Raw genomic sequence first — 16,486 nt, 5'->3', positions numbered from 1 at the left:
TATATTGTCCTTCTTGTTCTCCATTTGACTGTTCTTCTAGTCACTGGAACACCAGATCGGCAGGACACGAATCAGGATGGCTGCTGTACCAGGGACGGAGAACGTCCGTTTCAGACGACCTACGACGGGTCCGAGTGCTGTCAAGCCGACTGAACCGAAGAAAGATGAATTTGGGTCAATGGCTCCTACGGGATTTAAGAAGAGACACCAAGGTCTATTACAGGATCAAGTCGGGCGGTGAGTCTGCAGGTTGATGAGATTGTTGTCTCAATACCCTCTGCTTAGCTTCTCGGATACTGACAAGTCGTAGAAATTATGCTGATATGAAGTATGACCTACAGAAACAAACCCGGTCCAACCGTTCCGGGCCTTTCTTTCGCTTTCAGATTACTCTTGTTAGTCCGGACAGTGGCTGCGATGTACGCTGTTATATCCGACTGCGATGAGGGTATGTGTCTGAGGAAAGTGTGTCTGAGGAAAGCGTCCTCCTTGATGACCGAGTAAGCTGATCAAGTTGATTTCGCTTGCATGTCCTAGTCTTCAACTTCTTCGAGCCATTGCATTACTTCCAATACAATTCTGGATTCCAAACTTGGGAACTATCCCCCGAATTCGCTATCCGATCTTGGGCTTATGTCTTGCTGCATTGGCCATTGGCACATGTCATCCCAAAGATACTTAAAGTTGGAAAGGTAAGCTGCGAGCTGCTTCTTATCTATTCTCAACATTTGTTGCCTATCATTTCAGGTGCTGACTATGTCGAATGGGAATTGGCAGCGACCAGCATTCTTCGCTCTTCGAATATCGCTCGGAGCGATATGTTCCTTCTGCGAGGCCAAATTCTTCCGGACTGTTGTGGAGACTATCAACGAGAGAGTAGGACGATACCTACTGTTCGGGTTCTTGTTGAGCGCCGGAATGTGGACAGCCAGTGTCGGTGAGTAGTCATGCTCGTCATTCGCTGTGAACCTCAAATTACCTTTACTTGCAGAAGATGCAATGAGTACTGTGTGCGGGAGCTGATTCTTGAGATCGGACGCGTAGCATTCCTACCCTCGTCATTCTGCATGTACACTGCCATGTTAGCCTCATCATATTGGTTTCACCCAGCCACATCCACCCCTACTGGAATAAGAAGGGCTTACTACGCAACCTTCGCTTTCGCGGTTGGAGCTATCGTTGGATGGCCTTTCAGTGCTGCATTAGGTATCCCTTTCGTGCTGGAAGAGCTCTTCCTTACTGGCGGTGAAGTGGTGCTGCCTGCTCAGAAAGGAGCTTGGATGGCTAAAAGATGGGAGACTATGGGTAAAGCTATTGGTTTAGCCGCTGGTATCGCCGTGAGTGTCCTTCCAGCTTGATCAAAGCTTGTTGTGTGTTGCATGATGGATACTCATACTCAGACCGTGCTGCAGATCCCCGTGTCGATGGTTGATTCTTGGGCGTACGGTCGATCTACATTCCCTACACTGAATATAATCACCTACAACCTGTTCTCGGGTAATGGTCCAGATCTATACGGTACTTCACCCACATCTTTCTACTTCGCCAACCTATTCTTGAACTTCAACTTCCTCTTGCCTCTCGCTCTGATCGCTCTACCAGCTTTGGCAGTGACATACACATTCGACTATAGAAGGTTGGGTAAAACGCAAATGAAGCCCAAAGACGGTGAAACTTCACCTTACACCCTTCTTGCCGTCCGACTTTCACCTTTCTACCTCTGGCTCGCTATCTTGACTGCTCAAGCTCATAAGGAGGAGAGGTTCATGTTCCCCGCCTATCCCTTCTTACTGTTCAACGCGTCCGTATCCATATACTTGATCAGAGGTTGGATCGAGAGTTACTATATCCATGCGACGAATTCGCCTTACAATGTGAGAGGTTCCTGATCTCCCGTTCATTGCTGCGAGTCCTTGCTTACTCAATACTACTGTGTACAGGCGAGTCGATCCTCGATCTTCTCCATGTTCACATTGGCGGCGGTCTTGATCCCTGGAATAATCTCTTTCCTCAGGGTTGGAGGATCGATCTACTTCTACCACGCTCCATTCGATGTCGTCCACCATTTCCAATACAAATCCATCCCTGCTTTCCTCACCAACCTAGGGTACGAGCCAATCCCACTTCCAGCAGATTTCAAACCATACGGAAACGAAGTCGTAAAACCTCAATGGGACTTATCACCCTTGAAGAGCCTGGAGACACCGTTAACGCTATGCTACGGTACGGAGTGGTACAGATTCCCATCCAGTTATTTGGTCCCTGAAGGTGTCAGAGTACGATGGATCAGGTCTGACTTTGACGGTATGATGCCTCGGCCATGGGAGCCTTCTTCGTCCGCGAACTCTACTTCGATTTGGCCAAGAGACGAGACCAGACGTGTGAGAGTCGGTCGATTCAATGGGGAGAACAAGGCATCCGGCGATGTAGGGACGTATGTGAGTCGGAATTTTCCACGAAAATTCACCACCACGAGTCTTGCCTTTCTGTGCGACTACAGCAGCCGTCATACAGTGCATGGTTTACAACAAAGCTGACACCAATTTTGATTCAGGTGGACCCCTCCGAATGCACATATCTCGTATCCCTCTCGCTTCCTTCCACGACCCATACGACACTGGAACCGGACTGGGCAGCCAAGCCAGAATGGGAAGAAGAATACTGCAAAGGATTCCTGGATGCTGCTAGTACGAAATGGTGGGCTAGGTTGATCTGGCTCCCCGGAGGACTGCTGGAGAAGGGAAGAGTTTGGGGCGATTATTGCCTGCTGAAGCGGAAGGGGCAATGAGTGTATGGAGGATGGAGGGTGGTAGGAGAGAAGTCAGCTGCGAGGAGGATTGATTAGGTGATGATGAGTAGAGGGAACGTCGGGAGAAATGAGAAACTCATGACAATCGTCAAATATCATCGCCAATCAGGCGCCAAACAGAGCAAGATCAAAATATCATCAAAGACAAAATTGCATGCATTAGCACATAGACTATCAAATATTGGCTTGCATGCACCCTTGATCGTCAGCTGCATGTTCGTAATAGGCTCGAGGGTATCCATACTTCACACAGATCCCAGAGCTTATAACGCGTTAATTGCACAGTCGGCATTGATGAGGTTGTTTGCATCGCCACGCCGAATTTGATCCCGTCATATCGTTTAGCGCCACCCTAGATGTCGTCAGTGGTATGCTAGCTGGAGGTCGGTGCAATCTCATCTGCGTAGCCGGTGACATGTATCCTTGTTAGCATTCTTCTCTTCGTCTGCCGTCCAATCGTTACCGTCATTGACATTATCAACGTCCAATTATCATATAGAGGATCTGCATATTTCGAGTGATCACGACTGTACGAGTATCTGAAGATGTTCTCGACAGCGACAAATCCATATGACGAGATTGTCGGTGGGTGATCTCATCACGCTTTCCCGTCTCCAGCCGATACAGCTAATGCGTATGATTATATTGCGGTGACAGTCAAAGCGACAGATGAGAATCTGGCCTCGGAGGACTGGGCGCTGAATATGGATGTATGTGATAAAGTCTCTGGAGAAGGAGAGAACGGGTATGTCACTTTCACACTCAGCTCAGCTGGAAGCATACGAGCTTCCCATCGGATAGCTGATCGCTGCATGTAGTGCAAGACAAGCTGTAGCTGCCTTGACTAAGAGACTGAGCCATCGGAATCCAAATGTTCAGATATACGCCCTCGAGGTCAGTCAGCTGAGAAATTATGCGTAAAGAGCGGGACAATTAGCTGATATACTGGACATGGCGATCAGCTTGCCAACACTCTAGTTCAGAATTGCGGGAAAGAGTTGTTTGGAGAATTGTCCTCCAGAGGATGGACAGGTGCATTAGATCGACTGGTCAACGATCGAGTGAGTCCACATTGATAGCGTATAGCTATCCGTTTGCGTGACAGACCGCATCAGCTGTCATAATCATCTTGGCTGACATGCTTTGACCGAAGACAACCGCGTCTCCTGTCAAGAAAAAGGCCTTGACATACATCAAATCGTGGGCCAAGCAATTCGAAGATACCGGTGATCCCAACTTGGGAATCATGGGAGAGCTGTATGACCAATTGAGAGCTAAGAGTGAGTATTGTCTTCGACTGAGATACCAGTTCTGGGCGCTAGATGCTGATATCGTCCCGCAGACTTCAACTTCGACGAAGCTGAACCCCAGAATACCGAGGATACCGTGAGTCACCATGTTGTGCAGCCTCTGGTCATAAATGTCTAGAGTGCAAAAATCTGATTTTCGCGTACGACTACTACAGGCCGAGGCTCGTCAAAGACTTGAGGATGAACAACTTCAACGGGTCTTGGAGCTCTCAAAGCAGGATAAAGGAGGTAGATCAAATTACAATTATCAACCTTCCAACCCTGCTGCGGGTGGTTCCTCCTCTTCCATCAACAACAACGCTGGTGGATCTTCCTCATCGTCAAAACCTACATATCAGCCTCCCCAACAACAACAACAACCGGTTTATAGTGCACCAATCCCGGAACCGGAACCCGAGCAACCGCTGGACATCAACTCTGCTACAAGAGTCCGAGCGTTGTACACCTTCACATCAGCTGAGGTGGGCGAGTTGAATTTCGAACGAGGAGATTTCATCAAAGTGCTCGATAGAGGATTTAAGGAATGGTGGCGAGGTGCTTGTAATGGGAAGATCGGAGTGAGTTGCGGGTCTGGCTTCTCACATCATAACACGTTCCTAACTCCCAAGTCCCTGTCCGGAAGCTCGATGAGAGCGCTTTCTGACATTATTACTGGCCAGATCTTCCCCGTCACGTATGTCGAAGCCGTCCCAGAGCCTTCGCCGAGGGAACTGCAGGAAGAAGCTCAGGAGGAAGCGAGAGTCTTCGCATCATTGGGTAAGCTGGGAGACGAGATATGCGCACGACACAGCTTACATTGTTGGCTTTCAGGATTGGTCGATCAGCTTCTGCAGACTTTGAAAGGAATTGATCCGGCTAGAGGTGACAGAATCGATGATCGACCTGAGATTGAGGTAAGTTAGGTGTATTGGCAATCGATTTGTCAACTTACACTGCGTCGTCCAGGAAATGTACCAAGCTTCGGTCGGCCTGCAAGAGCAAATCAATGCTTTGATCAAGAAATATTCTGATCAAAAAGGTGAGCTGCGCGTCCAACCGTAACTTTGGACTCAGCTGACAGTCTTGCTCCAGCTGAATTGGAGCATATGAACGCAAACTTCTTGAGAGCTATCAGACAATATGAGGACTTAAGGAATCCGGCTCCACCTCCTGCTGGTGAGTTGCCATTGACCTTCTGTAGATGTATATTCCTACAAGCTGACCCCGCAGTCTAGCATACGGATATGCGCCCCAACAATCACCGCAAGCCGATCCGTACGCGCAGGGTGGATATCAACAATATCCTCAGCAGCAGCAGGGTCACCCTCAACCTCAACAACACCAACAACACCAACAACACCAACAACACCAACCTTACCCCGATCAACATACCTATCCGCAACAGCCTCAATATGGCGCCGAAGCTCAACATCCAACACAACAGTACCCCGCTGAACCTCGTCAGTCTGGATACTATGATCAATCGCCCAACGGTCACATCCCACAACAAGCCTTCCCTCAAGCGCAGCCCGCCCCAGCTGCCGCACCCGTGAGTGAGCCTCAGCTTGGACAATACTACCAACAACGAGCGGTGTCCTCGTCATCTGTCAACCGGGTTCCACCTTCGAATGCAGCTACAGCCGCAGGCTTGAATTTACCGCCAACGGAACCGATCAGGCAGAATACCGAACCTGGCGTTGCCGGGTTAGGAGCGGGATCAGATCCACAGGCTGAACACAAGAAAGCATGGGACGATTATTATGCTTCCCAAGCTCAGAATCAGCTGCCTCACCCGCAAAATCTGGGACAACAGGGATACAATCAACAACAGGCTCAAGTTCCTGCTCAGCCACAATCAGGAGAACATCCGCAAAGTGGTTATGGTCAATCTCCTTATCCGCCCCAAGCCCAAGTCGATAGTGCCGCTCAGGATTTCAACAGGATGAGCTTACGTGGTGCCTAATGAGAGGGACGCTTATTTGTAAATGCTATGCCTAATGACGAGATGTGATTTATACCCTTCATGCGGATGCTATATGGGTCACCAGTATTCCATCGGATTATACTTATTGATACATGCTGAATTGAACATACAGTACATCTGGCTTTTTCATTGACGGCACGGATGAAGGGGTCTCCTCCAGGCGATTCGAGAATCATCCTTCTTGTACATACTCGTTGTAAAGATCATCACCATCTTGGACATGGTCTATCCCATTATGGCTTTGTTCGTGACGATGTTGCTGTTGCTGTTGCTGTTGCTGTTGATATTGATGTTGAGTTTGATGTATACTATTTCCATTTTGGTGATTCACATTTCCTATGTCTGGCTCTTCTCCTCCTTCTTCCATAGTTTCGTCTTGGGCTCCTTCTCGTTCTTGCTCTTGATCATATCCGTGATCGGTCTCATGCTCATTCTCATCCTCGCCATTACCCATAACACTATTATCCGCCGTTCCACCTTCATTGCCATCGTTTCCCTCATTTCCTTCTCCGCCGTCGTTCCCTTCGGCACCTTCATTACCGTCTTTATTCGACCCATCATCCCTCGGAACGATGTCGATCAAGAAATCAAACATGTCCGAGAACGCGATAGCAGCAGCCACATCTGATTTCTGCAATGTCCTCCGTTTGTGCGATTCAGCTACGAGCCATGCTCTGCAAGTCAACTCGGAGATGAATACTGGATCCGCCCGAATCAAAATACAGCATATCAGTGGACTGTACTGGGTCTCGGTAAACGTAGAAGATCAATTAGAGGAGCTATCCCCCACTCACTCTCGCATGCTTTCGAGAACATTATAGGTGCTTCTGCGGAGATCATCTGTATATATGTATAGGCCCCCAAATCCCCAAACAACAGGTCAGCCAAGTTCACATTTTGACAATGTAATGTAATCTTTCCGATTGTATACGAGTCCACTCAATCGACTCAACTCGACTCACCCTGACTTCCTCGTCACTCTTCATGACCTTCTTGATCCGCGCCAGAGGGAGATTGTAAGATTTCCAATCTGGTATTTCGCCCTCTACATTATCCATCTGACGGGTCCAGAAACTCTCTAAAAAGGTATTCAGATCTTGATGCGGTAAGATCATGGGTCCTTGTGAAGGTGGATGAAGGGCTTGGCGTTGTTCGGCTTGTGTGAGATATGGTTTCGGTGCTGCTTGTGACTGTGACTGCGGTTGAGATTGACTTTGGTTTTGGTTTTGGGTTTGATTATGAGGATGAGAATGAGGATGAGGATGAGCTTGAGGTTGGGTAGTCGGATTGGATGTTGAAGCTGATGATGATCCTGTTCCATTTCTATAGAATGGATTCCCACTCCCACTTTGACCTTGACTATGATTCGGATACATTTGAGGATTGGATGAATGCGAAGCAGCAGGTATATTGTGTTGTTGATGATGATTTGTCAAATGATACCCATCTGCCTGACTGCGACGGGTACTTTGTCCTTGATTTTGATTTTGATTCTGATTCTGATTCTGATATCCTGTTCCCGTCATAGTCAGACTCAGAGGGCTCCTGGGAGAAGAAGAATTGCGTGCTGATACGCTTCCTGAAGACTGAGAATAATTCGAAGGTCCAGGTTCGGCTCCAACTCCTGCTCCCAATTCTGAGGTTGAAACTGAGGCCGAGGTTGAGGTTGAAGCGAATCCACTTTGATTAGGTAAGAAATAAGATGGATCCATGCTACGTCTCCATGAGTTCAAGTCTTCTAACAGACACAGCCCGACACTGTGAGATACTAGTCCGGTGCGACTCGATTCTGAGGAATAAGGACCACTTGTGCGGCTCGATGTTCGTGTCCGTTCAATTTGAGACGGTGTCGGGTGGTCAGGATTTTGACGATCGCTGATCTGGGTTTGGCTTTAATCCCTCGGTATTGCTTGTCGTGCCAAGACGTCCGGATACTTGAGATTCCAGCGCACGATCGTGTCTGCCTGAGCTGGTATACGGTATGATGATGACGCTGAGGATGGCCTGAAATACAGGTCGATCTTGCACTTGCACATTAATCAATGTTGACGATATTGAGATATTTGTTTTGTTCGGGTCAAATAGCCGAAAGTCGCGCTAAACCATCTACAAGGTGGAATGTGGCACATCGCAACCCCGAGGCGGTTATGCCGATACTCAGCCAACGACTGAAGCTGTAACTTACGTTTCATGTGCACAGTGTTGCACATAGAGATGAAGTACATATTCTGCTATGGCGTGTCTTCTCTGACATATATACAACATTGACTCCGAGCGAATGGCACGGTTGAAGAGATCAACCAACCTACCAATCTTTCCCCGTTAATTCCCCACCAGCGGCTTTGGCGATATCCGCCTTCAACTTGTTCCTCTTTGCTTTCCTATCCACCTTTTCTTGTCCGTTCCGCCTTCGACGTCTATCCCTGTCTCTGTCTTGATCTTCTTCCTCGCTGCTGCTCTCTTCATCTTCTTCGCCCAGTGTACTGTTGGCCCACACAAGCACTTGTCAGTGAACAAAGTCACAAGTCACAAAGGCAAGACGTAAATAGTACGCTGTCTCAGTGACTTACATTTGTTCAATGAAGGTCGCTGCATCTTTCTCACTGAATTCGACCTCTCTTTGACCCCATTTCCACTCAAATGTATCTCCGCCTTCCCCATGTCCATGTCCCGGTATCCTCACTTTTTCCAGATAATTCTGTTTCGCCAACAGATCCAGATACTTGTCCAGTGTGAGATACGGCTCTTTCGAATCAGGCGACGAGTACGGTAAGATCGTATCTCTCTTGAGATTCAATCGTCGCAAATAAGCATGTAAGACATCTACGATCCGTGTACGATTTTGTCAGTTCATCCCAAATATCTTATATTCCGAGTGACGGAAGCTGGGAGAGGTCGCCTCACCATCTGCGATCACTCTGCCCATCGTCATGACAATTGCCAATATGACTGTCCTTATACCCAGTAATGCAATATGACCGGAACTCGTCCCATCGCCTTTATCCCACGCTAACAACGCGCCGAAGTCTTCGCCTGCCGCATCCTCTGCTTCGGGTTCAAGAGGTAATGGCGAGGGGTTTGACATAGCAGCGAGAAGTCGAGGCGGCAATATCGATCGTAAAATGTACGCGTTCGTGCTGGAAGAGCCTATTTCATCGCTCTTCTGATGAGCTTGGAAGTCCGTTAAATATTTGTTTCTTTTTTCAGCGACTCCGACTCACTCTTCTTGCTCTGCGTTGGAGCTGCTTCATCATCGTTCTCATCTTCTTCATTATTCCCATTTTGCCTTGCTCGACCTTTCCCTTTGTCTTTACCTCCATTTTGCGTCGCTTGTACCTCCCCGTTCTGAGCGGCGCCCTTGCCTCGTGGTCTTACTTCGACTAATTCACATCCCACTGTATTGCGCAGGATCGTCTGAGCGCGCAGGAAGACGGCATTATACGCTCGAGCATTGTTAGGTAGAACTGCACATGCAAGCAAGGGAAGCGCATTCGACAATCAGCTTAGTAACGGTGCATGAATAGAGCAGAGAAGAGGGGGCAAGTTAAGAACGAAGATGCATAGGTCAGATTAGGATTGAGGAACCTTACCGTTCTTTATAATATCTGGACGCCTGATTAGGGTTTTCTTGTATTCCTGGAACAAGGCAAATCGAGCGAGCTGACCAGCTCGTATATTGATCTCCTACCAGGAGAGTAGCACAGTTCCGTCAGTAAGACACATACCCGACATCAATTGGCAATACTTCGAGCCAGCTTGTGATGGCACGATGATTGTAAGAAAGCAGACCCAAATTCTGCCAATGGCTTTCGAGGTATCAGATGCTGATGAGGACGAAGACGTGACTACTCACATTGTCTTTCAGCCCTCCGGAGCTAGGCTGAGTAGAGCTCTCTCCATTCCGATGTGCGCCATTTGCTTGCCCGTTGACCTCTCCATTGTAATCATCATCTTCCTCCGAGCTGTCGGACAAGGCGACCTGGGTGAGACGTCTCCTTTGAGAGGAACCTTGAGAGGCATATGTGTTAGGTCTTTTGGGCGGCATGGTCCTCACACTTGAAGTTATCGCCGGCTGTTGCTCCGCTGCTGCCTGTTCTGGAGGAGTGCAGGATCAGAGGACAGAGAAGAAGGTGACGAGTAAATATGAGCGGGGGAGAGAAACAATCAAGTTTGAAATAATCAATCTTAATGTCAGACGCGTGCTTTGATCTCTTTCTATCTCATGTTCTGATCGCGTAAACTTTCCCACGGTGCATTGTGTTATACATTGGTGCCTAGCGTCGATTTCATCTTCGTCAAAAGTGGAACCGGACTAATCAATTATCGATTGCATAGACGACTCACAGCAACATAGACGATAGATAGAGCAAATAGATCAGGACGACAGGTCACGAGTTCGCAGATCTTCAACACTGCCTCAAAAGTAGCGGGGCGCTCAATCTTCTCCCAAAGACCGATAAATACTCCCACCTTCGTCCTCATCAAGCGATCTCAACTACCTCAAAATGTCCATCCCCACCTTGACTCTCTCACCTTCGGAGATCTCATATATCCAGACATCCTTGTCGCACCCCGACACACCCACTCGTCTGGACGGTCGATCTTTACTCGATTCAAGGGGTATCGAGGTGGCATACAATATATTCCCACATGCCAACGGGTCGGCAAGGGTGAAAATAGGTAATACCGAAGTCATAGCAGGGATCAAACTTGAAGTTGTCGATTATACCCCGGTGTCGTCAAGTACGAGCTCAGGTACTGTCAAGCCTGGATCAGAGAGTTGGCGAGGAAGAGTCGATGTCGATATGTGAGTCCAATGTCTCGTCTTCATCTGGTCTCGTGTAGTCTAGTCTCTCCTGATAGACTCCGCCGATATCGTTTGCGAAGTGAAGTGAATCGAAGCTAACCAGCGCATTGAGCACAGAACACCCCAATCATTCCCCTCCGCCCAACCTAACGCCCTCTCATCCCTCTCAACCTACTTATCCTCCATAATCTCCTCTCAATTCTTACCTTCCATCCCTTCTTTCCCAATCACAACGACCAAATACTTTCAGCCTCAACTGCACTTATCCCTCCTCTCTTCCGACGGGAACATCCTCACCGCCTTAATCATCGCTTCTAGAAGTGCATTCGCCGATCTGAAAATCCCAAAGATCAAAGTAATCCAATGGACCGGCGAATCTGAATCTGAATCTAACGCAGGAGGTGGCGGGGTTATAGGTAAAGGTGATTTGAGTGGGATCAAAGCTGCCATATCCACACGGAGGAAAGGGAAATACGTTACCAAGGGAAACGAGGATTGGGATTTAGATTTGTCGGGGGACGGAGAAGGGCTGGGATATATGGAGGGGAGAGAGAAATTACCTGTTCTGATCACTCTGAATCTTGTGAGTGAGACAAATTGGCGGACAAGTGATACCGCACTATAACGCTATTACGATGCTATACTGATAAGCGTTTTCTTCTTTCGTTCAGGTCCCAAACTCCGATAATATCTTCATAGATTCCACCGCGCAGGAAGAATCAGCCTGTCCTTCCAAACTCCATCTTTTCTTCTCCGCATCAACAACGCCGTCCATGTCCTCATCCGGAAACAAGCCGGAATCGAAATTGAAGATATGTGGTATACGGTTCGAAGGTGGTCAATCCATAGATGCGTCTCGTATAAAAGGATTATTAGAAGAAGGGTCGAGAATAGCGAAAGAGTTGATAGATGAGCTGAATACTAGTCTCCCCAAGTAGATTTCCTTCGTCGCATTACCATCACACATTTTGATACAGCTAGATATCATGATCGTTGCATAGTAGGGTACGACCCATGATGTTCGTATGCCACAGACTTGCATCGCATTATCGGAACCCGAGTATGGTTTTATATATATGAGTACGGATGTACGGATCACGAGTGTATGTCAGCATGATCAGGAATGAGGGCACTGCAGACTCAGACTCTCCTCATCGCTGAAGAAATCACAACACCTGTCTGTCCCTTTGATTGATGATTAGCCGTCATGCAGTGTCCAGTCGGGATGCGCAGCCACCAGTCAAGTCGTGAAGTATTACATGACGAATCTATAGACAACAACTATCGTAAACAAGCTGAGCAATTTATATATGTAATATCCACCAAGGCCGCACTCAGCAAGAAAGCAAAGCAAAGCAAGTCGACGAGAGTACATTCCATTAGAGCCATAATCGTGACTTATTACAAACAACCGAATCCGAATCAAATGAAGAATAACCCACTTCAACATAGTCTTACAAACAATCAGGTAATTTCAAGCCCGATAATGCCCATCGAACGCACAGCCAACACTTCATTTCTTGCCAGCTTCCATGACCAAGAAACTCGCCGTTGCAGGTAATCCGCCACTCAGGATCAGACTAGTCGACGGATCTCCTAGAGTCTTCCTCAATTCAGCTCCAATCGACGGGTTCAGGGCTTTCTCAACCAAGATCTTATTCAATTCCGTCGAATGATTGATAGATGCCGACCGTCTACCCCGACCAGTCACAATCAACATAGGTCTCCAAGTGTTTCCATTGGAAGCACCACTGGCATTGGTCGTATGTTCGATAGCTGATGTAGCGCATCTATACGCGTAACCTAAGGGGGTAGCTGATTTGGTCGAGAAGAATGAGATTCTTGATAAAGCACTTTCGATCGCCGTCAATCTGGAAGAGGTATTGGAGGAAGTGTAATATGTCCAAGCTATATTGTCCGCAGTGTCTGATGCTAATTTGGCTTGAGTTCCAGGGTAAGCCTGAACAATGAAATAAGCAAAGAATCCGTCAGCTCTCAGTCGCACTCCTGCTGCTTTGAGGGTATTGTGAAGGAAAACTGAAAAATTAGGACTTACAGAATTCGTAGGACCGACTGTCAATTGATTACTCGCTAAAGCAGCTTGGTGCTCGTTCTTCCCTCCTGCATTTTCATTATCGTCCTCCTCAAATGTCGAGTCGGGCTTTTCTATGCGAACAATCGTAGCAGTGACGTTCTGGTGTTTACAAAGCTGAACCACAAATCTCAGAGCCAATCGATCATCTGGTCCACCGAAGAACGGGAGGAAGACATGTTGTCCTGAACCAGGTGGGAAAGTTGTCGATGATCCGAATCCTCTGTCCACGAAGAGCGCAATATCGGAATTGCATTCGGAGAATACCCTTCGAACAAAATGCGTGTATATCGGTGATCCGGCAGATTCAGTCCCGAAGATCGAATCGAACGTAGCTCCTTGGGTCGCGACTACATTCGTGTTTGATCCACTTGCAGTCAAGGTGTTTCCTTCTTTGTTGACTATTGACGAATCGATCAACTCCGATGATGTCCCCGACACAGGTACTGTCCAGGGGAGGATTACCAGTTCACTACCTAGATCGTGCGCGTAGTCGGCTACTGCTTGAGGATACGAATCTTGCTCTACGATCGAAATGTGAGGAGTGACTTCCAGTCCTTTCAGTCTGCCGAATTGCTTGAACAACTGAAGAGCATCGTCCGTGACCAGCAATTGATCCTTCTCGGCAGATTGCATGACCGAGTGTGTACGACCGGTAAGCTCCATCAATTTCAATGCATCAATTGAAGGCGTCATGGCTGTTGTCGGTGGTCGATGGCCATCGGTACTAGTGGTGGGCAGCGTGGCAAGGACATTCTCTGGAGTCGAAGCGCTGGATCCATCTTTGAGGTCAGATCCATTTGACTCATGTCCGACAGCTTCAGCGGCGTTGAATGGCTTTCGTACGGTAGAAGCGGAAGGACCTTCGAGGAGTTGAGTGAGGAACATGACAGCAGAGAGGTGTTCAAGCTTCTGTAGGATGACGAGGAATTTAGATGTTTGTTCTCGACCGCCCGAAGCGTTATCCGAGAAGCCGTCTGTGTGAGCCGTGTGTTCGTGATCTTTGTGCACGGTACTGGGGCCGTGAAGTCGTTCTCGCAGGTGCTCAGGGTAGATCGCAACAGTTGCAGGGGTGGTGATGAAAGTGAGGACGATCGCAACGATGACCAACATCGAGAAAAGTCTTTGATCGATAATGCCGGCAGAAAGACCCACATTGAGCACGATAAGCTCGACGAGACTGTCGACAAGCGTCAGAATATTCCCCTCGGTGTTGATCACTGGTATGTAAGACGGCTTACCCTTTACAACTCATCAACATACCAATAGCAGCACTCTCTCGCAATGGGTACCTCATCGCAAGAGCAGCACCGGCACAGCCGATGAATTTACCAGAGAATCCGATGAAGCAGAGCAGAATGATGTAGCCCCAAATCTTGCCGGTATCGAGCAGTCCCAAATTGGTAGATAGACCAGAAAGGACGAAATACTGAAAGCGTCGTCAACAGAGGTACGTCGGGACTGTATTGACCGGCAATAAGGATACTCACGATAGGAAGGAAAAGCAATGTGACTAAATCATCAATCTTCTCAACAATGGCAATCGCAAAACCGCCATTGTGAGGGATGATGAGACCAGCGAGGAAACCACCAAAGATAGGGTGGACGCCTAGGGAAAGGAGCAGGACATCATCAGCGAGTACTCATATAGTCAGCGTGAAAGAGGACAGGCTGGACATACCAATGATGCCAGTCATAAAAGCCGAAGTGAAGATGATCAACAGGATAAGAGTCATGATACCAGGGGTAGGACCATGCTCCAGCGATCCACTTCTCCTGACTACCCACATGAAAGCCTTCTTGATTGGCCACAGCAACAATATCGCCCATCCGATCGCACACAGCAAGACATACACAGCTGTCGCTCCTGTTCCCGATCCTACCAAAGCCAAGGTCAAAGCTAAGAGGACCCAACCAACCACGTCATTTCCTACACCGGCAGCCAGGACGATGACTCCCACTTTGGTATCTAGCAATTTAGTCGAGGTGAGGATCCGACAGAGCACGGGGAAGGCGGTGATGGCCATTGCGACACCGATGAAAAGCATGAAATGTCCGAAAGATACTTTGTCCGTTTCAACGTAGTTGTGATAAACCGGTACAGCGACCGCAGCACCAAGTCCGAAAGGTATGATCATTCCTGCGATTGAGATTGCCGCACACGCGATACCGTTCTTCTTCATCACGTTGATATCCACTTCCACGCCCATCACAAAGAGAAATAGAACTAATCCGACATTGGCCACCAGGTTGAGGTATGGTATCGATGCTTTCGGGAAGATGTGATCTGTGAATCCAGGAATCCGACCCATGACTGTTGGACCCAAGACGATACCACCGACCACTTCGGCAATCACTCGCGGTTGGTTGATGTATTGGAGACCCCATCCTAGCACTTGAGTGAAGACGATGATGATAAATAGCTGGATGATGAAAAGGGTGATGGGCTAGAGAAGGTGTTGGGCATATAGGTCAGCACGAATCATCAAATTAGACCAGTGACCGTCTTAAGCATTTCTTTCCACACTCACATTGGTGGGGTCGACCTCAGTAGGGTCAAGACCTGTCAAGACACTTGCCTGCAATACATTCACCTCTACATCAGCACACAACTTCTTCATTCCCGCATTCATGAAACGGATCGAACTTACAGATATAGACCTCTTCGCAAGTGGGAGTCGAACGAACTCGGACGCCAGAGTGGAATTCAAGATATCCGCGAACATGGTGATGACTATGGATCCGTCACACTTGTGAGGCAAGAGAACGAGGTTGATCTATTTGAAGGGAAGATGATCTTATATAAGGGAGGCGTGAGGAGTGGTTGATTGGAGCTATCCTTTCTCTCTTGTGTGAGGTCAGGATCAATAAGGTGGGGAAAGGAACCCCTTGGTCGTGGTCCGTGATCAAAGAATATCGATATGGGGGTGGGGCAAGGATCGTAATCTATATTGAATCAGCCTTTGGTCGGGTAAAGGTAGGTTTTTGAGGAGAAAGGCTCGTACGTGAAGACAAAATGAGTGTGGTTGTTTGTGGATCTGATCTACTGTACAAATGATGGGTCAATGTGTCTCTTACTGTCAGAGCCGATTAGAGCGGCCCATTCGAAACTACTCACCAGTGTATGTGATTTTAGAAGAGAGTACCAGCCTTCTTCCTTGTGCATCGACCTTGACTTCAAATCTGATTCAAGTGCCCCGTGTGTATATATACTATACTGCTCTTGCTTTGACGCGCTTTGACAAGGATATGAAACGGATGGTACGATCACGATCAAGTTGATTCTCTTGGCACGTGAAGGATGTGGAGGATAATCTCTCTCTTTGTTTCAAAAGTAAGTGTGAGTGTGCGTGTGCTTATGGTCAAGTGATCGATGGGCTGAGCGGATAGGTAGATTCCGATGATTGAATTGACGATTGACGATTGATCTAGCCGAGAATGAATAGGTAAATGTCTCTAATTTGACTTGATTTGATCATTTATTGATTGCTCCTCCTTTGTGCTA

General features: G+C 47.9%; 6 protein-coding genes across 6 annotated transcripts; 3 read left to right on the top strand and 3 right to left on the bottom strand.

Moving 5' to 3' along the window:
• Positions 1-76: 76 nt before the first annotated feature.
• On the top strand, positions 77-2,788 carry I303_106464 (uncharacterized protein; the record flags this gene model as incomplete). Its single annotated transcript, XM_018411538.1, has 8 exons — positions 77-237; positions 342-448; positions 538-692; positions 778-937; positions 1,045-1,337; positions 1,413-1,874; positions 1,941-2,438; positions 2,555-2,788. 8 exons carry the CDS (start codon positions 77-79, stop codon positions 2,786-2,788), a joined length of 2,070 nt encoding a protein of 689 aa, XP_018259350.1.
• A 566-nt stretch (positions 2,789-3,354) lies between these two features.
• I303_106463 (uncharacterized protein) lies at positions 3,355-6,061 on the top strand (the record flags this gene model as incomplete). Its single annotated transcript, XM_065969381.1, has 12 exons — positions 3,355-3,394; positions 3,467-3,554; positions 3,628-3,703; positions 3,772-3,870; positions 3,963-4,089; positions 4,152-4,195; positions 4,275-4,676; positions 4,779-4,875; positions 4,930-5,012; positions 5,065-5,137; positions 5,191-5,274; positions 5,334-6,061. The coding sequence occupies 12 exons, from the start codon at positions 3,355-3,357 to the stop codon at positions 6,059-6,061; spliced, it is 1,941 nt and encodes a 646-aa protein (XP_065825453.1).
• Positions 6,062-6,254: 193 nt separating this feature from the next.
• On the bottom strand, positions 6,255-7,794 carry I303_106462 (uncharacterized protein; the record flags this gene model as incomplete). Its single annotated transcript, XM_018411540.1, has 3 exons — positions 6,255-6,781; positions 6,877-6,922; positions 7,045-7,794. 3 exons carry the CDS (start codon positions 7,792-7,794, stop codon positions 6,255-6,257), a joined length of 1,323 nt encoding a protein of 440 aa, XP_018259352.1.
• Positions 7,795-8,387: 593 nt separating this feature from the next.
• I303_106461 (uncharacterized protein) lies at positions 8,388-10,127 on the bottom strand (the record flags this gene model as incomplete). Its single annotated transcript, XM_065969380.1, has 6 exons — positions 8,388-8,565; positions 8,653-8,905; positions 8,987-9,229; positions 9,304-9,546; positions 9,673-9,766; positions 9,936-10,127. 6 exons carry the CDS (start codon positions 10,125-10,127, stop codon positions 8,388-8,390), a joined length of 1,203 nt encoding a protein of 400 aa, XP_065825452.1.
• Positions 10,128-10,587: 460 nt separating this feature from the next.
• Positions 10,588-11,827, top strand: I303_106460 (uncharacterized protein; the record flags this gene model as incomplete). The annotated part of the gene is made up of 3 exons (XM_018411542.1): positions 10,588-10,889; positions 11,007-11,472; positions 11,561-11,827. The coding sequence occupies 3 exons, from the start codon at positions 10,588-10,590 to the stop codon at positions 11,825-11,827; spliced, it is 1,035 nt and encodes a 344-aa protein (XP_018259354.1).
• Positions 11,828-12,402: 575 nt separating this feature from the next.
• I303_106459 (uncharacterized protein) lies at positions 12,403-15,707 on the bottom strand (the record flags this gene model as incomplete). The annotated part of the gene is made up of 7 exons (XM_018411543.1): positions 12,403-12,849; positions 12,946-14,161; positions 14,223-14,410; positions 14,472-14,590; positions 14,663-15,428; positions 15,513-15,560; positions 15,633-15,707. The coding sequence occupies 7 exons, from the start codon at positions 15,705-15,707 to the stop codon at positions 12,403-12,405; spliced, it is 2,859 nt and encodes a 952-aa protein (XP_018259355.1).
• Between the last annotated feature and the right edge of the window lie 779 nt (positions 15,708-16,486).

The sequence above is a fragment of the Kwoniella dejecticola genome, chromosome 8 (genome assembly GCF_000512565.2).
Source record: "Kwoniella dejecticola CBS 10117 chromosome 8, complete sequence".
Classification (NCBI taxonomy): Eukaryota; Fungi; Basidiomycota; class Tremellomycetes; order Tremellales; family Cryptococcaceae; genus Kwoniella; species Kwoniella dejecticola.
Note: the sequence above shows the minus strand (reverse complement) of the source record. Positions and strands in the feature narration are given on the sequence as shown.